We start from the raw sequence: 20,142 nt of genomic DNA, 5'->3' as shown, positions 1-20,142 counted from the left end.
GAGCGTAGTCGTCCATTGAGATGTTCAAATATAGGCCATCCGTATGGGTTCCATACAAGAGGTTCAAAATGAGGCTAGATGGTTGGGCTCGGGAAGCGCTCATTAATCCAAGTTCGATCGAGCCATCATATAGAAAGCGGTTGGCCCCCGAGTCCCCGACAAGCCATCCTTCATCTTTACATTTCTCGAAGATACTCTCGACTAGTCTTCGACCTGCCTCATAGCCTTGGTCATCTTCGTAACCGCCCAAACCGAGCTTAACGAATATGTCGTTTTGGTTGTGTCATTCCTTCAAGGCAGTGTAGAATGTCTGAGTGTCACCAAAATCAGTGGCGAGAAAGGTTTGTAATGATTCGAAGTATTTCGATTCGGGGGACATGAGGAGCAACTTTTCTGACGTTCTCCTGAGTTCGGTTAGCTTAACAACATGATTCAAGGTGTAGGCGCCGGTACCAACTTCAAGGAGAATGTTGAGAATGCCAATGGATCTAATATTGGTAGCTGAAATTGTGGCACGCTAGCTGCTGTCGTGTAGCAAGGTATCCAGGAAAGAGAGTTTGCGTGATTAACATGCAGTGAATGTTGGAAAGTGTCGACTAGAGATTGAGGGCTAGAACCGCCGCAAGGATTCACAATTTTCACAAATTCAAGCCTCACAAGGCAGACTTGTCTTCCGAAGTGGTGTAGATTTGTCTTATGTATAGCTTCAGAGTTTGAATGTCTTCTTTGTACCAAAGCCAAGGTATGTGTACTTTGAAGGTGATGGTTCCAATTCTGAGATAAGGTAGTGACGTGTTACTTCATGCCATTCAAAGTAGTTTGTGATACACGGCGGTGATATAGATCGTGACCAGGAGGAACTATTTCCTGTGTGACGCTCTTCGTCAGAGTTTTTCAATGGGATGATGGCAAAGTCTTTGAAATCCAAGTTATAGACCGAACAAGGTCGTTGTATTTTGGAATGTCAGTTTTGGCCATGTGAAGTAAAATCCTGAGCCGAATTTCCCCATGGGTTTGAAGCCTGAAGGTTAGAAGAAAATAATCTCGCTTGCTGCGCTGCAGGCCAAATGGGGCCTCATGAACAAAGATTGGGTATGAAAGTATCCAAGCTGCAATACCACCTTTGTCATTAGGTAGCGTTTCTTAGCATGGAGTGCTTGGCGGCGGTAAGGAGAAGATAAGGCCTCATGACGTCTGTTCTTTTGTCTGTTCTTGTTTTCTACAATGCTTGTCGGCGGTGAGTTGAAAATAAACTTTCATGGGACTTTTGCCTGTTCTCTTAAAAAGGTGGATCGGCGGATGTTTGTTTCAGTATATCTATGATACATGTAGTTGGATTGACGGGACCAGAGAGATTGCATGTAGCTCCCCAACCAACAACCACCAACCACCAAAATCGCATTCTCTTTGTAGTTTGAACAGCCTACCACAAACAGACCGCACCGTATGTTTGGGTGCTCAACTTCATGATCAAACCAAATGTGGGGGTGGGGGTTCAAATCTGCGTTTCCGCAATAGTTCAGCATCCGCAACTTTCTCATTCAGAGGGGTGAATTACCAAACCACCATGTAAGTATGAATGCGTGAGTGCCAATGAGTGGCTGAGCTTTGAACGTGTAACTGTGGCGAAGTGGCTGTGTTTGAGCTGTCTGGAGCTTGTGATACCTACCATCTCACCCCTCTCTGTCTAGCAATTATTTAATTACTACATCGACTACCTTACTACTCGCCTGTGGGCAAGCGGTCTCGTGCTGTCATCGCCCACTTCTGACCACTATTTTTTAATAACGCTAGAGGTTGCAATCAAGCAATCGAGCTGTTGGCAGCATGGAGGGCACAGCGCCTTAGCAACAGAGATATTGGCTTGAGACGGATGCACTTACAACTAAGTGCACATTGGTGTAGGTACCAAGAATGATATTCAACGGAGCAAGAATTGCCTGGGCGAAGGCTTGTTATTTATTCTTGCTTTTCAATATTTCTTTTTTATTCTCTGACAAAATCGAGATCGGTTTAAATTGAATCATTTAAGTACGCTTTTTCAATCCTTTTAGCAGATGTCACAAAATCAGCACATGGATAGAGCATCTTAATCTACATTCGCTGTCAAAGTGAGCAACGAATTGATGATGCTGTCGATGGTGGAATGTCAAGTACCGGCATGTTCCAGGCCGGATTGCGGCCGGCTCTCAAAACTCGATTTTCTGTCATTTCTTTCTTTTTCTTAAAGAAAAAGAAAAAGATACTGTAAAGAACAACAATTGCCTTTTCTCTTTTTTATATAGCACACCTCCCTGGGAAGTTTCTGTACCAAATCATGAATGTTTCAATTGGTGCGATTCTGTGGTCGATGAAACATGATGTGTTCGAGTCTTAGAATTTAGGATATATAAGGCAGTATTTCAATGGACGAAAACCGTTACGCCTGCCGAACTCGATCTTAAGCCTAAATTTTGGTGCCCTCCAGGACGCTTAAAAACCTCCTCAGAGTAACGGTGCAGATGGCAGCAGTGCTAGTGTTAAATCGACAAGATGGCACAGACCCTCATTTGGGAAGAGTGCCTCATCCCAGTCGCTTAGTCGAGGACTCGTACAGATCAGTTGAAATGTCGGTACGTAGTCATTACCAGTATCACTAAGACGGACCATCTTCATTAAGGTCTATATGACCTTGCTCACTCCGAAGGAATCCTCCACATCCTTACGAGAACCCACACCACCAATGAAACAAACAATTCTTCGCTCTGGCTACTAATGATCCTTCACCGGAGGGAGAATTCGGATCACTATGTCGAGCATTCCACATAGTTGATCGAGATCCTCTGTCTCGATTTCCTCGTAGAATTCGTGTCCAACCGATATTACATCTTTATATTCGAGTATGAACGCGCGGATGTAGTCAAAGACCTGGGCCAAGAGAGAGCGTATCATGAGCAGGCCTGTTCTGACGCCGTATTGATCTGGTTCTCGACCACAGCAGAAAACTAAGCTGATGATGTTTCCATGCTCTATGTGTTGTCTCTCTTGAGAGGATCGGAGGTTTCTCATCGGAGTACTGCAGACCACTGACAATGGGGTCACTCTGAGGCCCTTGCGTAGGGTCCAGATGCGATGTGTCTCATCGGAATTTTGCGAATCTCTGGGAGCTTGTAGACGGAGAGAATTATCGTAGATGAACAAGCTACCTGGCCGCCCCTCGTTGAGGAAATCGTTACAATAGTCCATGGCTTTCGTGACAGATTCTCCCTTCTGGAATTGGACAGGAATATGATTTGCAGTTTCATTGATGCACCCGGTGTCAACTGTTTTGTTGACACTTGCATTTGGATTACGGAGAAGTTTTATCAAGTCGTCCAAATATTCTTGGCCTCAACTTCTTCGACGGACCATGTTCTCGGACTTTCCTCACCAGCCATGATGTATGATGGTGGATACTATCTTTTCCAGAACGCGTTTCATGAGTTGGACTTCTTGATGATAGATATGATCCAAGTGTCGTCCGGGCTGAGGCTTACTAACAGGGTTAAAATAAAGTTAAGAGATGGACCTCGAGTTGGTATTCGAGTCTGAATATAATGACCGAGAAAAGTGTTGCGAATACGCGAAGTAATCACAGTCGGGGATGAGAGGTGCGCTCGCATGAATTCTGAAAGCCAACTCACTTCCTGTGCTCTTTCGAGCTTCCCATAGAAGTTGATATGAATCAAAATTGGTGCTGGTGATGCCCATTTGACGTCGCAACATCATGGATGAGCTGGTCCTGCGTGACACATGTAGCTTTCATCAACGCTCTACTGGACAGCGACCGCATGTTTGGTAATCTAGAGCTTTGGTGACCATGGCTGAACAGTGCCCTTGATGCAGCCAGCACCCATACCTAGCCGTTAACTTTGACCATGCGCAGTGTAGACAGAAGCTGGGTAGTACCCAGCCATGAGCAATGAGGGAGCCAGAGACCGAAGTGAATTGTGACTTTGGTTGGCTCCTCAAGCACGCTGATAGGTATGCGCATGCGAGAAATCGCGTCAAAGACCAGCAGGGAATCTGCATGTATCCAGATCTTACTTCCCTGGGATTGGGTGTTTTTCATCGAGTGTCTATGGGATGTGAGCTGGATGACAAGTTCATCGCGACATCGTTTCGTGAAAAGGCTCAAACAACTGTTCGGATTACATACATACATGAGCTTAATGGGAATAACTGCATGTGGCCTCCCCAATTACCTGGGTCAAGCTTTGCCTTATCTTTGGAACAGCCGTTCACCAATAGACTCCACTTCGGCATCAGGATATCATTTTCATCATCACGACACAAAGAAAGTGTATGTATTCAAGTCTGCCTTACCGTAACAGTCGAGTATCAAGAGATTTCTTATTTAGGGATATTGATTACTCAATCACTTTGTCGGTACATGGGTACAAAAGAGTGGTTGAGCTTTGACCCTCGGTGGCCAAGTGGCCATGTTGGAACAGCCCGAAGCCTATCGTTTGTCACCCACTTCCCATGATGGCCATCCCCTCTTTCTTTACGCATCTCCAGATTCGGCAGCGGCTCTAACTGATACATGTAGCACCGGTTTTATCGCCCACAAAGGTCTTCTGATACAATGGCTTGGTGGCATGATCTACCTAATGAGCTTAAGAACCAGATTTGGGGCCATCTCCTCAAATGCGGCAGCGAAGAGAACCATCCATTAGCCCCGTACGCTTCCATCTCTTCCGAATGGCAGAAAATCATCGAACCCTTTGTCTTTAAAGAGATATACATCTCCCTCCATTCTCAAAAGTCCAGCCCTAGCCGACGAAAGGTTCTTCAAGCCCGCGATATTCTTAGCAAACCACGCCAGAAACTTCTCAAGCGACTCCGTGTCAACATCGACTATGATGCCACCAAGACGTCCAAAGGCTATAGAAGGGCGTTTGCAGAGGTTGTGATCTCCTTGTTCGACTTGTTGCAGACCTGGAAGGCGGGAGATGCCAACATCAGCCTCGAAATTTTCGAAGTTCGGCCCTGCGGGCCCCCACTGCTCACGTACGGGGGAGAGCTCTTGCAGCAGCAAAAGTGGTCAATCGGTTGCGTGCGGTCGCTCCGCATCGTGAAACCACAATCTTACATTTCCCGCAGTACTGGGCCCGAGCTTGCCGACCTTATTTTGACTGGGCTTGCGCCTGGTCTGGAAACATTGGAGTACAACTACGAAATCGGTTGCCGGCCTGGATATAAGCACAAGCTCTGCCTGGTCACGGATTGGCAAATTACTCCGGTGGAAGTAAAGTCGCTCACTATCCGAGAATCTTGCGACCAGAGCAACTTGAACACGCAACAGGATTGGATCGAATATATTCGCACGCATCAGGGCATTCCTGAGCAACTATTTCAACAGAGCCGCAAGTTGAAGAGCCTATGCGTCTCGTTCGCCATCGACGCGACTGACTTCTTTTCTCACATGATGGACCAGCCCGAGAACGATCGCTTATCCCCGCAGGACAGCGTCACTGGCCCTGATTGGCCTGAACTACAGCTCATCAGCCTGACGTCTCATTCTATCTGGGACAAGGCACCCGAGATGACAAACAAGCTCCTGTTGTCAGCCGCTAAAGCTGCCCGACGGATGCCAAAGTTGAGAGTGATGGAACTCTGGAACGCCCGGGAGCAATACATTATCTCGGCGGGCTGTTTCCGTTACTCCATTGAGAAAGATGGGACCCCAAGATTCACATGGGAAAGTACATGGGACTTCGAGATTGAGGAAGCGACAAAGGCGGCGTGGATCGATGCCGCCAAGTCACATTCTTCTCATGGCCTGATTTTCGAAGTGCGAAAAATTCCTGCTGAGCTACCGTGGCTCTTCTCACCTGCCAGGGCTCATGCGAAAGTGTTTTCCTCCCGGAATACCTCTCAGTTTTTGGCTGGTTCAAGCACAGAAAACAGCTTGGGTCTGCACGTGGCTGATCTAGGATTGAGTTAGAGATATTTCAATGCGAAACTTCATACGTTGATTGATCCTTAGCCTCGAGTGGGTAAATTGATATCGTACATGCAATTGGAATTTCATCCTTTGCCTGTAGGAACAATACCCATAACCAAATAAAATTTGCCCTCTCCATATTGATTGCAAGTAACACGATGCACCTACTTATCCAAGTGTTCCGGTTTCGTTACAGACCACGATCCTGATCCTCCAGCATTACGATAACTTTCGGTTGCCAAGACGACTCTGACCTCTACCACATAACAATGGAAGTTTGCATCAATGCCATCATTCCCAGCCGCGACCCAAGGGCTTCTAACCGACGCTGAGCGAGCGCACCGCCGCATGGTACACGGAACTCTCAACTTCACTGCTTTGCTTCCAAATGCCAAGGAAAATCTTCGTGATTAACCTTTCGAGGTACTAGTCGACGACACTAAGGGCAGCCACAACGGCTCATGGTCACCGTCTCTCGCCATGTCGGTAGGCTTCGCTCAGATATAGATCAGCCACAGTCGCGCTAAGCAGGAGAGGTTGGGGGCCTCCAGCTTGCATTGTCCTGGTTGTTCTGGACCGTGCTGTCGCGTTGCCGGAGTCGCGGTCGATACGAACGTCTGTTCCCGCGTCATGAGCGGCCTTTGCCGTGTTTGTCTAATTTGAGGTGTAGTATTGAAGGGTTGCATTCCAGTTTGGTTTTCGCAGGTTGATGTTGTTCATGAATTAAGGTAAGCAGGGGTTTCTTTGCCGATCGTATCGGTACTTGCGTATTGGCCACGTCCTGGCAGGGGTACATTAGTGTTGAGAGCTCTTGAGATCCGCGAGCTTAATGATTCCTAGAATATCCATAATACTGGGGCAGGCAGAGTGCCGTGAGTGCCAAGCCACCGAGTCGCAGGTAAGCCCGCGATGCGAAGTAATCCTTGCGGCCGACAGGGAAGCTAAGAGAATTCGATCGAAGTCGGAAACAATGTTTCTGTCTGTCAAGAAACATCGGGTCTTTGTGAGTGACGTCAATCAACTGATCTAGAGACACTAGGGAGAAGGGGCATAAGTCAAATGCAAACCGACAGACTATACTCAAAGCTGCATAACCCAGAATTTGAGGCTTAGGTAGCTTAATCCCTAGACAGCGGTGGACAAAGAAAGTTCTCGTCCATGGTTGCGCGGGAACATGATTGAGGTGAGCTTATCGCCCACAGACACTTTGGTGATTCCTCTTCAACATAAAACGCACGGCCAAGTATACCTGAAAGCCGCGAACTGTGGAAAAGGCCCAAATTGGGCGTTAGCGGGAGGCTTCGGTGGGCTTTCGACGGCGCCGTTGACATCGATGCGCCGCGCTACTGCAGGTCCTTGGCAAACATGAGCCTCCAAACATTCACTTAACAGCACTACTTCGGGAACGAGCCAGGCAAGCCAGGGGTGACCGTTGAGGGGCTCAGGAGCTCAGCGGTGAGGCTCTCATGTAAGTTACCTAGCTGCAAGTTTCCACGCCCTCGGACCATTCACTATGGCAAACATAACGCCTGGCGCCCATTCCGGCTCGGAATCGAGTTCCTGCCCGTCAGTTATGCAGCGTGCCGTCCCAAGCTCCGGAGGAGGGCCAGATGAATTCCCACTTTTTCTTATCCCACTACCTTAATGAAAGGGGGTACTCAGATGCTTTTTCCAATGTCTCGTTTGCTCCTAAACCATCTAAGCTTGTTTGGACGCGGGACTAATGACGGCGACATGCATGTTATCAACCCTAAGACGTCGAGGTTTAAGAGCCGTTTGCTTTTCTCGATGGTTGCCGAGGCGCTACTAGACCCGTCTTTCCCTTGCATAGCGTGTCCTATCTTCCATGAGGTTGACATACCACGCGACGAGGGAGCTTGAGCCAGGGACAATTGGAGAGATATAAGATAGATGTGTTGGCGTCCGTCTTTTTGAGGAACGGAGACATGACAAGGCACACAGAGTAACATCTTCATTCTTCATTCTTTCATTTGCTCCTAGGTCTCTTGTCGTTTTCGACCTCGAGTATCACAGTCACTACAACGCTACACTCACTCACTCTTCCCAAGATGAAGTGCTACATTGTTGCTGCTTTCGCCGCCGCGGCTGCGGCCCTGCCCGAGGTTGCCAACCTTGCCGGTCGTCAAAATGGCTGCAACGCCGACAACTGCCTTCGTGCCGTGCGGGCAACTCGCTTCGGAACTGCGACCATGGAGGTTCGCATGGCAGAATGCAGCTCGTTCCTTGCCGTGACCCAGATTCCGGCCACCTCGTAAGTTTCTTCAACTGTTATCACCCCAAACAAAAAGGCTCACAAATCTGCCACAGCACCGTCTACATCACTGAGAGCAGCATCCAGACCATCACAGCCAACTCCACCAAGACCATCTACCAGCGTCAGGCTGCCGAGACCCCCATCTCCGCCACCAAGGCCATCCCGGCCTACGCCTCCGCATGCGTCGATGAGAGCCGCTACAGCTCCGCCTGCTCCTGCTTCGGCGCCACCGCGGTCACCACCACCGCGCCGACCCCGATCGTCACTTCGACCGTCACCTTCGTCTCCACCACCACCCTCGCCCCCTTCGTCAACGTCACCCGCCCGGCTCTCGAGTGCAGCAACACCTGGAACTGCGGCGACCGCGTCATTCCTGTCTGCTCCAGCGAGACCGGCTGCGTCTGCTTCCAGACTGTCGAGGGCCGCAGGGTCTGCGCCCAGCCCAACGACTGCAGCCCCTCGTGCGACACCACCAACGACTGCAGCAATGGCGAGGTCTGCATCAAGCAGAGCTGCTGCTCCGGTGGTACCTGCATGAAGGTCGACGTCTGCCTCAACCAGGCCTTGCCCAAGATGATGTTCAAGAGACGCAACGCCGCGTGGGTCAAGAAAGAGGCTCGTGGTGACCTCCAGCATCTCAGCTTGGTTCCCCACGATGCTGAGATCGAAAAGCTTGCCTAAGTTCTGTTTGCCATGCCCAATAAATTGGGGAGACTGATTGGGTGATCCGGGAGATGTTTGGCACACCCTTGTACATACACGAGAAAACGAAATACCCTTCATAGACCTGCAGTTACCGAAAAACTCTGTTTTCGCCCGTATTGGCGGCCTCGGAGTTGCTTATTCCTCGTAAATGATCAAGAGACATTTTGACTCAACAGTCCCCGCCGCCACTCGACTTTTCAACCGTGAATTTGTGACATGGAACTAGGGTATCGGAAAGATAAGCTTGGATCAGGTCCGGTTTGTAGGGCTTGGAGGATCCATCCCCTTCATTTCCTTTGGAAAAAGAAACGTTAGCCTTGGCTCGGTTGCTCAAGATTTCACACGTGGCTTTCCTATTCGCCAATGTACTGGGACGGGAAGTGATCATCCGCGGCGACATCCGTGGGCAGGGAGGTTTTCTTCGATATTTGTTCTTCATCTAAATTTGACTGATGTACATAGTAGGCTGCATGAATTAGACTTGAAATATGCATAGCACTAATGTTCCATCATATCAATCATTCGGCCTTGATGTTGTCATTCTTTGCTTGAATGTTGCAATCGCCACTGGCACTAAATTGATTGTGTCAGAGCTGCATAATCATAAAATATAGCGCGTCTGTCTTATTGTTGTTTCTAGACAAACTGCCCTTCCATGCAAGGTCTAGGTGGCATCCTACATTGGGAGAAGTTCTCCTTTTCGCTCCCTTGCAGTGTCGGAAAGTTGGAAGCCTGCGGGTGACACTCTATCTCCTGAGTGACACCACATAGCCAAGAACTAATAGCCGTAATCTAAACAGTCTGCCAAGGTAAGTGTTATTGAAACCGCCTCACATGGTGCTGCCTGATATGCCTTGAGCAGAGTCACATTTTCAGAAGTGAAACCTCAAGTCCTCCTGTGCGAAAGACTAGAATGCAGCGAGGTTGAAGAGACGGTACAAAGGGAAGAAAATGGGTCGATGGTGTTTCAATTCACCTTTTTCCGCAAAGGTCACTGGCTCAAGTCTTCCAAATGCATCTTGGCGTGTTAAGTGTATTATTGGGACTCAAGTGAAGTGGCCGAATCATCATGTCCTACTTTACTTGGAAAGGACGTGGCTAATCCAAGAATTGAACTTTCCCGCGCTTTATAGTTGCTCAAGGGTTCCAGATTTTCCCATGCCAGCTCTTCTGTGACTACTTGATCTTGGATCTGTTGAATAGAGGGTTGCCGCAGACTTTCTCCATGTGACAACTTGTGAAATCTAGGAGAATGTTCCGTTCTCGGACATGAGTATTAGTTATTGTTCGGACATTTCTTGAGGTGCTGAAAGTATGATGGAAGTCAACACTTATTGACATCATAAGACGGCCTTGCCCAGACACTCAAGCAAATGTGTCCTCACTTTGTCCTGCAAGAATTTGTACTGTTTACCTCGGGGACTACGCTTGCAGCCCTTCTGCTCGTAACACAAGGTATAGCAACTCTCACAGCCAATACCTTGAAACACCATCTTCTCTTCATTCCGATCATGAAGATCACGCAAGCCCCAACGACGATTTATACAGCACTGTTATCCTCTTCACACCCATGTTAACCCCGCTCCCTTATAAAAGCATACGAGTAACGCTTGACTTTCTGCGGATTGCCTAAAAATCTTACTAGGCTCTAGGAATGATGACTATATGTATGTATTAGTATTACATATGCCTCTCTCTTGCCGAGACGTGATGCTGCAAAAGGTCTGCCGCCCCGCGCTAAACATGGGGGTGATGCAAATATCAAGTGTCCAACACCAACACGATGTCGAAGTGACGCAAAGGGCCCTGTATTCTCCATCTTTTCATGCAATGGCCACTACTTTCTTCTGAAGTTGCATCGATAAAGCCATGAGCTCGGTTCATTGGCAAAACCCCGCACTGATGCGGAAGACTGGTCTACTGGAACCCCCCAACATTCTTGATTGATTTGACAAACCAAATCCTTTCCATCAACGGACACTGATTGCAACTCCGACTCTACATATATCGGCATTGAAAAATTTCTAATGAAACCAAATTTGTTGTGAAAATGCTTGCTCTTGTCGCTGGCGCAACTGGCAACATCGGCCAAAGGCTGATCGACGCCCTCCACGCTCGAGGGCATCAAGTTCGTGGTTTGGGTCGAAACCCCGCAAAACTCACAGACGCCCGACGCGCCAAGTTGGAGGGCTTCGTCGTTACCAAGAGTCACTATGACATTGAGGCTCTCGATCACGGCTGCAAAGGAGCCGACGCAGTCATCTGTGCATATGGAGTATTCCCGACTGAGCTACAATTCGATGGGCAGCTTCTCCTGCTCCGAGCCGCTGAGCGCGCCAACATCCGCCGATTTGTTCTCTCCACGTGGAATAATGATTGGAGTCGAGACCCATTAGGCATGCATGAGAGCTATGACTTTTTCATTGCTTTCCGTCGGATTGCTGAGATCAGCTCGCTTATCAGGCTGATATAAATCTTCACAGGCGTCTTGGCTGAGGTGTTTTTGGTGTTCCCGGATCACCCTCTTGGTGCTGTTGAGCTAAACGGCTACTGGGACGGTAGAGAGAAGTCCATGAGTTTCTGGGGCGATGGAAATAAGCCAATGCCGTGGACTACGGAGCGGGACGCAGCCGAGTTCACCGCTGCGATTATCTCTAGAGACGATGCTGAGGAGGGCGGATGCTGGAACACAGTCTCCGGTATCCATTCAGTCAGGGAGCTTGCTGCAGCTTACGCAAGGGTGAAGGGCAAAGAGGTCAGCTTCAAAATCAGGGGGACTGATGAAGACCTTAAAACTCTTGCATTCGAGGCACGAAAGGCAGCTACACCGAGACAATTCTTCCAGTACATGTCGTACTTTTACCAACTCCATACAAACAACGGCACATGGGATATGGCGAAAGTCGACAACGATAAGTTGAATGTTCGAGCTACATCTCTCGAGGACTTTTTACGACACAACGATATCTAGTTCTGACTAGCCATGTGACAAAAGTGTCAACTATCTTTACCAACTAAATGTGGAAATCATAGGTAACAACAGTGACCACGTTCAACAGTCATCTTTATGCCAAGCATTAATCTTATCCAATCCTGACTTGTTCGACCTAATTTGCTACGGGAAGCGTTCCAAAGCTTCCACAAAAGCAATCCGCTTACGGAGCTATTGGCAACAGTCATTTTTGAGTATGAGAACTCTTGGTCCATGTCACCAAATGGATGATATGCGATTCGAATAAAGTTCGGCCTCGCAGTCCGATTTTCAGACCAATCTCATGATATCGCACTTAGAAACCTGAGTTACAGATGATGTGATTTTGGCCGAAGTGTTCGCTATCATTTCAATGGCATTCGTCGGACAGGTGGTCGATGGTGCATTTGAGCTGAGCTTACACTGTAAGGACGAACTCAGTCTTGTGCGAAATGAGAGCCCAAAGCTGCCGCACAATGCGGGGTCTATGCACGCGGCAACAGGCACTCAATTATGTGTGACAAACACGAAATGGTACTGCAGCACGTAATCCACCTCTTCATCATGTATGTACGTTGGTAAGTAGGTAGGCGGCATTTAAATCTACACTCGGTATTTGTTTCCGCTTTGGTAACACCGAAAGGCTACGCCAGCTCCGGGTGTCCCGGTGGTGGGGATTTACCCTTTCAAGCTTAGCAATCAATATCCATCGTGAAAGATGTCGCAGATGGCGCCTTCAATTGCGTTCGACTGCTGGGTGCGCTTAGCAATCGCTCGGAATAATAGTGTTTAGGTGCAGGATCAATCTCCCCGAGATGGTCTGAATCCCAGTCGAAGCAGAGATACTTAAGACCATCACATATCTCACTCAGTCGGAGCAAAGCAGTCCCATTAACATATCAGATCTTACCACCGGTACACACAAACTACCATACTAAATCAACAAGCTCACGCAATTTACAGCACTGCTATTGGCCATACCTCCAACATCACGAGCATCCACAACCGTCCGATTTCCACAATGTCACACTCCGCCGCGATCCAACTCGAACCCAAAGCCCCGCTCACAGTGCAAGATGTGACCACTGAGCAGCCTGGCCCCCACGAAATCCTCATTAAGAACGAACTAGTCGCCCTCAACCCCATTGACGCCAAAATCGCCAAGCTCGCCATCTTCCCCATCCCGTACCCCGCCATCCACGGCTCATCTTATGGAGGCACCGTAGCGGCCGTCGGCTCCGAAGTCACCAACTTCAAGGTCGGCGACAAAGTAGCTGCTGTCAAGACAGGTGGTGCAAACGGTAACAAGTACAGCGCCTTCCAAAAGCAAGTTGTATCACGAGATGTCACTGCGATCAAAGTGCCAAGCAGCGTCGACCTTCACACCCCGGTCGGTCTGCTAGGCAACTTCAGTACCATTGTTGGCCTTTTCAACGAGCACTTAGCCCTCGACAGGCCCGATCCGACTCACAAGCTACCCTCCAAGGGCAAGAAGATTTTGATTTACGGCGGCACATCTAGCTTTGGCAGTTTTGCAACACAATATGTGTCTCAGTCTGGATACGATGCCGTCACCACCACATCCCCACAGCACAAGGACCTCGTAGCCAAGTTGGGTGCCGTTCACGTCGTTGACCACACTCAATCACAAGACGCTGTCATTAAAGAACTCATTGCTCAAGGGCCTTACGAATATGTAGTGGACTCCATCTCATTGAAGCCCACATTTGCCATCACCACTGCAGTTCTGGCTGCACAGGGAGGGGGCAAAGTATACGCTTTGTTACCTCCCACTGACCCGGAGAGTGTTCCCAAAGATGTCACCGTCAGTTTCGGTTCTTGGTCGGCACCACTTGCAGAAGAGAAGAATGCCGATCTTTTGAAGTGGTCGTTTGAGACCTACTTCGCTCAGGCCATCGCTGCAAACAAGATTGTCGGTTTGCCATCTAAGAAGATTGATGGCGGATTGGACGGGCTGAACAAGGCCGTAGATGTGCTGTTCAAGGGTGTCAGTGGATTGAAGGTTGTCGTGGAGCCATGAGTTCGAATCTGAAGGTCGGTGATGGGATGAGGTTATGACGATTGACTTTCTGGTTGGATATTCAGCTAGGAAGTAAAATAGGGCATCGTGAATGCCATGGTAATCCAACAATCAACCCCGAAGCGGCTTTCAAATGGCGGAATTCTTCAAGCATCTAGCTTCTTTGATTCGCTTTGGTATTTGTTTTTCTTTTCGAACTCAGAAACACAGCGCCCGTCCTGAGTTTGCCATACAACTGTGAACCAACATCGATCAACGTTAAACCCCCGCCGCGGACGGCAATAGCATGTACAAGACTGTTATTACATACATATGGATTACTCCTCCCTCCATCGATAAATTGCGACTTCTACACACCAACACCCATTCTTTCGAGCGCGTAGCTCAAAGTTGTCTACGCTAGCTCAACTTGATGTAGCTTGCTTGTCGCGGGCCCCAAACTTCCTGAGTTCGGCCGCAAATCACACACTAGTTAAGCTGGGGGAGCTGCTGGAGCTTCAGCCGGAGGAGCAGCCGGCGCTTCGGCCGGAGGTGCTGCCGCAGGATCCTGAGCCGGGTTTGCCGGTGTTGCCGGTGTCGCTGCTGGTGCAGCCGGAGCCGCCGGGGCCGCCGGGGCTGCAGCGGGAGCACCGCCAGCACCACCTCCCGGAGGACCACCGCCGCCAGCTCCCTGAGCCGGTGCTGGGACAAAGGCGGCATTTGCGAGGGGAATTTGTCCAACGGCACCGCCGCTCACTGTGGTTCCGTCGACGTTTGCTTTCGCGGCAGCGGCTAACTTTGAGTATTGGACGACTTGGTTCGCATTGGTGCTGTTTACTTTTGTTAGCAAACAGTCAAACATTCAATTTGTCTCTGCAACGTACGGGTTGATGACCAGGACCTGTCCCTCTTGACAATGAGGTCCAGTGGCGCAGTAAAGGAACATCGGGTCGGCACTCGTAATCGGCATGTTGAATGTTCCAACCATAGCTTGCCCGTCCTTGAAGGGCACATGCCCGCTGTGAATAGCCGTCGGAACCTGAGCTTGAAGGGGTTGGCATGCGGCCCCTTCGGCACTCTGCGTCACGGTATGGTTGCCATTGCTGAACTGGAACTGAACAACGTCGCCAACCTGAGCCATGATCAAGTTCGGGACGAATGTATCCTGCGCTCCTCCAACCACCACCGGGATGAGTTGATTGCCTTGAGGGGTCGCTGGTGCGGCGGCTTGTCTTCGGACTGTGCTTGTGTGATCAGAGTGTGGAAACTGGGGTCTGATAGGTGTGGAAAACTCACTTCTGAATGGGCGATGGGGAACACCTCCCACAACAGTACCATCAGCTGGGAAAGGGTCTCTCTTGGAGACTGGATGAGGCATCGCAGTGACCGTGGCGGCTGCCATAAGGGCCCAAGCCGAAGTAACCCTCATACTGGGCTGTGAAAGAGAGGTATCGAAAGTAGAATTTTTGAAATGAATGAAGCGATCACTGCTCAGCAGTGACTTTTCCCTGTTGATTAAAATGCGTAAATGACTGGAAATGCCGGTCTCGACAGAAATCACGGCGAAACCTCACTAGGAGGAAATTTGACTGAAAGAAACTTGAAGGAAAAGAGGAAGGAATGGAAATGGAGACAGAACTTAGAGTTCGAGTAAGTCTAAATTTTGAATTAGATTAGCACCGGCTGTAGTACATATTTGCCATCGGAATACCCGCGAAGCCAAGACACGAGAAGCTCTTGTCCGGGGCTTTAGGGGGCTTTACTAATGATGAAGTGCCGAGAGATAGTGGAGGTGGGGGGCAGAATGCGAAGGTTCAAGACACTCCAAGACGTTGAACTGCGCAACCAGACTTTTCCTCCAACTGGCGATGCTGGACATCGCTGAGGCTCGTGCTGCCAAGCTGTCTGATGATGTTCCGTGATGGTTTGAGGCTCTATAAGACGATACCTCTTTGGGAAGTCAGAGCCTCACAGGGAGGGTGACGATCTAGCGGGAGATCATGTCGATTGGATCGTCGCCGTCTGTTCTCCCCACCGAGGATCATGGGATGGCGTAAGTCTGTGTTTCCGAGTTGAGATGTCAGTGGGGCCGGAGTGGGCGCATGGAGCCGTTAGGGGGCGCCATTCGGTAGCTTCCCAGGTTTCATCTCGCCTTCAGGTCACCCCATTCACCGTTGGCAGAGCCTTTTCTACGCTCCCTTCGGACTTTTCTGTGACGGATACCCTAAGAGTTCTCAAGGTTGTTTCTCCACTATTGGACTTTGCGACGGCTTGTCATGGCTTGTCAGTGTGTAAGTGACAGGCCTTTGACATCCTCCACCGTCCAAGACAGGTCAATGGTTCGGCAGTAAGCGTCGGCAGCGCGCCAAAAGGCCTCACTGTCCCGCTTAGTCAGGTCACAACGCCGGACGAAACGAAGACAAGATGAGACGAAAACCCTTTTACTCGGTGTTATCCTGAAGAGCGCGCGCGCTTCGGCCGTATTGAAATGCCCGCGGGCCCCCTTATCGAAAGTTGAAAATATTGACGGGACCCCAAGCAGATCACTTTGAACGATCGACACTGAAGCCGTATCAGTTTCTTCTGCTCTTTCACACGCTCAGTTCTGTAGCCTGTCGCAGCCACGAAGCCGCGTCGAGATTACGTCCTCACCTCCGAGATGCGACGGCTTGTCCATAGCCAAGAGAGGCTTTGCGCTGATGATTCAAATACGAGTATACGGATACAACAGAGCTGCCATCTCACCTTTGAGAACTCTTGCGCCATCGCAACAGCCCCACCTGCCCTGACTTGCCAAGTCAACTTGGACCTGTCGGACTTAGTTGAGCGAGTTGAGACTCGGATTTTTCGTCGCTCGGCCTTTGTTTCCTCGAGGCCACTGTCCATGCTTTTCGCCGACGAGGAGACCCCTGGGCACCATGATTTTCCCATAGATTGTCCGGGCCTCAGCCCTAGCGCATGAGGATTGTCTCCGACGGCCGGCCCAACGTGAAAGGGTAATGTGAACCAGTGACGAGTCACGACTTCATGAGACACGTGGTTTGTAAGCTGCCGGACTCCGCCATAGCTTGGATCAGGCATTTTGATTCCGGTACGATCCGATCTCCAACGTGAGCCCGCAGACCCCGTCCGCATCGTCTGCCGCAGAACACACAGCTTCTATGCCTTGGTAGACGGCGACATCAAGGCGACTGTCTATAGCAGGAACGCGACAACTACCAACGATGAGCAATATATCGAAACACTACCAACATCAGTTTTCAGGGTCACTTTATTCAGAGTCGGCTGAGATGTTGCTTCATGCCGTATCGCCGATAGCTCTTCGCGATGACGCTGCTCTATCCGTATTAGTTTTCGAATCTGAGATTACTAATGCATGCATTACATCATTTCTAGGATAAAGTGAGATGCGCATGCCGCGCCCTCCAGACAAGAAGCGCGGTTGGGGCTTTACGAGAGCCGCATACAAGTCGAGGAAGTGCTTGGCACGCGAAGCAGAAAGTGTCGCGTGTCCGGGCAGTGGGGGTGGAGCTTCTTCTGCATTTGGTCAAACTGTGACGTTGAGTTCATACTTTTGCGCCTATCGTCAGACACATTCAGCCATGCCGCATCTTATTTCATCCTAATACCTGATTATGTGCGATGAATATCTTCTGATTCTTTGATAATGAAGAAAGAGAGTGGAGGCAATCCCGTCGGAACATGAGCATCCGTCCTTAAGTGCAAACAAACGTGGGGAGAACCGCCCCGCATAAGCTGCCCACGTAAGTATGTGAGAGAGAAGAAAAGTTTTGTTCATTTTCATATGTTCATATTTGGTAGATTTCGGACTGCTTTGTCACCGGAGCCCAGAAAATGCTTACAAATTACATTCGCGAGCGGAGAGTATGAAACATACAATTCATGACAACAAGCTGGATCCATGGGCTCAACGACAGGGCGCCATGGCTGTAGCTTCGTTCAGAGTTATAACAGTGTTCAGAATGACTGCACTCATCTTGACCTTACTCGCGACGAGCAATTTCACTCTATACGTTGGTTTATACTTGAAAATGGTGGCCCTTGAGTATGAATTTTGTGAATCTGGAAGTCATTGTGAGCTGGTGTTCCTACACACCAAGATCACTAGACAACTGACAGATTCACCTAGTGTGGCCCTTTTTACAGTAGTCCTACGTTCTCCATCACGATAACACCTCCCACGTCTGTTTAGTAATATGAGGTGCATTTCAACTAATAAGCATTTAGGCAGATAGGCTTTCTTCCGACTTTAAGATTATCAAAGAAGTCGAATAAAAGGTTTTCATTCAGGTATCTGAGCTCTCTGATTGCGTTTGAGATTCATCAGCCTACAACTGAGAACTTGAACTAGTGAGTGGAAATTTCATCTTTACGGCCAAGAAGGTTAACATGAGGTCATTATGGAGTTTACCTTCCCTCCTTAGCCCATCTTCTTCGAATCCAAATTCAGTATTGCCTTGTTCTTAGTCCAAGCCTCCAAGAGGCCATCGACCTTCTTGATATTCTCGTGCCCGGCCGCCTTTGTAGCCTCAAATGCCAGGCGATAGACATGGATAGACTCGGCAAATAAAGGACGACGATGCTTCCATCCAGTCAGCTTAGTCAACTTTGTGGAGTCTGTCCACTGGGGAAAGTTGATGATTCCCGGCGGCCACATCTCTCCTTCTTTCGCATCCGCCTCATCAATGTACTTGAGTCCATCCTTAATGTGGTACTCCTTAACCAGTGCCTGCGCAACCTTGTCAAGCGTCTCGTAGCTTTGGGCCGAGATGTTAAACGCTTGGCCGTCAATCCCGGCTACGTCTGTGTGAGAGGCGATAGCAACATAGGCGTCTCCGCAGTCGTCGACATGAAGAGCATGCAGGATTGTGCTGGGCGGAGCGGTCAAGACGAGGGGCTTCCCCTCGGCGGCCGCTCTGGAAGCGACATTGAAGAAGGCTTGGTAGTAGCTAGAGGCACGTCCGTAGACATTGGTAGGTCGAACGAGGACTGGAGTGAAAACGTCGCCGTGTTCAACGATTTTCTGTGCGTACGTGGCTCGGTTGGTGAGCAGGGGGATTGTCCCGATGGGTGACTCCTCCGTGTGTGGAGCCAGATCCGGGGCTCCGTCAAAGTGCGGGCCGACGCCGTAGTCCTTACATCCGGAAGTGAAGATGACGATTGACTTTGTGCCGGCCGACAAGCTTGCGGCTCCAAGGGTACGGAGCAACTTGATAATGTTCTTATAGTGTGGGATGTAGTCCATTGTGTTCTCCGTGGTTGAAATAATGGCATCGAGCTTTGCTGGGAGATGACTCTGGATGTTGGCGTGCGCGTCGAGGTCATCGATGGCTCCAATAATGGGAATAATCTCCTCTTGAGCTAGAGTTGTCGCCGCTGAAAGAGACCTAACAAGACCATAGGTGGTCCATCCGGCGGCCACAAAGCAGCGGGCAACGGCATTGCCAATGTAGCCGTTTGCACCAGTGATAAAAACAGTTTTGGTTGCCATGTCGACTGCCTGATTTGATTTTGATGCTCTTCGTCTCGTCATCTTGAGATCATGACTGATGTGCTATTTATTTGTAGTTGTCTTCTTTGGGTTCTGATATTTCTTATCCGTAGTCTTTCCTCCAGACTTGATTACCTCGCCTGTGGCCCTGGATAAGAGTGCAGATCGGGGGGTACAATGATAAGAGCGGAAAATATTTTGCGGTGAACCGGTGGGATCAGTGACTAAAGACGGCGTAACTCGTGGCCGACGGAAGTGCTTATTTGTAATAGGGATTCAGTCTCGAGTGAAAATTGTCATTGTGCAGTTATCTTTATTCTGGTGTAGTGCATCGCCGAGGGAGATGGCTTTGGTCCGTCGCTATCCGTTCTTTATCTCGGTGTAGGACGCAGTTTGATATATCCTCGCAAATCATAGTGAAGACTTCTGACGTATTGCGCCTCTCAGCATGGACCACAATGCAGCGGATGAGTTCATGCACCCAGGAAGTCAATCGTTTCAGTTGATTCCCAATTAGCTGCGAATGATTCATTTCGCAGTGACATGGCCGTCAAGAAATGGATTAGTCAATGGATTACCCTTGTGTGGATATCGCTAGGTGGTAACGTTATACAAGTATCTTAGAGAACGGATGACTGATTGCTAAGCACGTAGCGATGAAGTGTTGGCGCGATTAGTAGTGACGTGGCTG

At 49.4% G+C, this 20,142-nt stretch overlaps 6 protein-coding genes across 6 annotated transcripts; 4 read left to right on the top strand and 2 right to left on the bottom strand.

Annotated features, from left to right (window-relative positions):
• Positions 1-4,606: 4,606 nt before the first annotated feature.
• N0V96_009381 (uncharacterized protein) lies at positions 4,607-5,968 on the top strand (the record flags this gene model as incomplete). Its single annotated transcript, XM_053199348.1, has 1 exon — positions 4,607-5,968. One exon carries the CDS (start codon positions 4,607-4,609, stop codon positions 5,966-5,968), a length of 1,362 nt encoding a protein of 453 aa, XP_053043188.1.
• A 2,069-nt stretch (positions 5,969-8,037) lies between these two features.
• N0V96_009380 (uncharacterized protein) lies at positions 8,038-8,924 on the top strand (the record flags this gene model as incomplete). Its single annotated transcript, XM_053199349.2, has 2 exons — positions 8,038-8,240; positions 8,297-8,924. 2 exons carry the CDS (start codon positions 8,038-8,040, stop codon positions 8,922-8,924), a joined length of 831 nt encoding a protein of 276 aa, XP_053043189.1.
• Positions 8,925-10,998: 2,074 nt separating this feature from the next.
• N0V96_009379 (uncharacterized protein) lies at positions 10,999-11,919 on the top strand (the record flags this gene model as incomplete). The annotated part of the gene is made up of 2 exons (XM_053199350.1): positions 10,999-11,212; positions 11,432-11,919. 2 exons carry the CDS (start codon positions 10,999-11,001, stop codon positions 11,917-11,919), a joined length of 702 nt encoding a protein of 233 aa, XP_053043190.1.
• A 564-nt stretch (positions 11,920-12,483) lies between these two features.
• Positions 12,484-13,960, top strand: N0V96_009378 (uncharacterized protein; the record flags this gene model as incomplete). Its single annotated transcript, XM_053199351.2, has 3 exons — positions 12,484-12,489; positions 12,573-12,580; positions 12,883-13,960. 3 exons carry the CDS (start codon positions 12,484-12,486, stop codon positions 13,958-13,960), a joined length of 1,092 nt encoding a protein of 363 aa, XP_053043191.2.
• A 472-nt stretch (positions 13,961-14,432) lies between these two features.
• Positions 14,433-15,080, bottom strand: N0V96_009377 (uncharacterized protein; the record flags this gene model as incomplete). The annotated part of the gene is made up of 2 exons (XM_053199352.2): positions 14,433-14,769; positions 14,824-15,080. 2 exons carry the CDS (start codon positions 15,078-15,080, stop codon positions 14,433-14,435), a joined length of 594 nt encoding a protein of 197 aa, XP_053043192.1.
• Positions 15,081-18,380: 3,300 nt separating this feature from the next.
• N0V96_009376 (uncharacterized protein) lies at positions 18,381-19,451 on the bottom strand (the record flags this gene model as incomplete). The annotated part of the gene is made up of 1 exon (XM_053199353.2): positions 18,381-19,451. One exon carries the CDS (start codon positions 19,449-19,451, stop codon positions 18,381-18,383), a length of 1,071 nt encoding a protein of 356 aa, XP_053043193.2.
• Positions 19,452-20,142: the final 691 nt, after the last annotated feature.

Source organism: Colletotrichum fioriniae (assembly GCF_027942845.1).
Source record: "Colletotrichum fioriniae strain IMI 355084 chromosome Unknown scaffold_12, whole genome shotgun sequence".
Classification (NCBI taxonomy): domain Eukaryota; kingdom Fungi; phylum Ascomycota; class Sordariomycetes; order Glomerellales; family Glomerellaceae; genus Colletotrichum; species Colletotrichum fioriniae.
The sequence above is the reverse complement of the archived record's forward strand: the minus strand, read 5'-3'. Positions and strand labels throughout refer to the sequence as shown.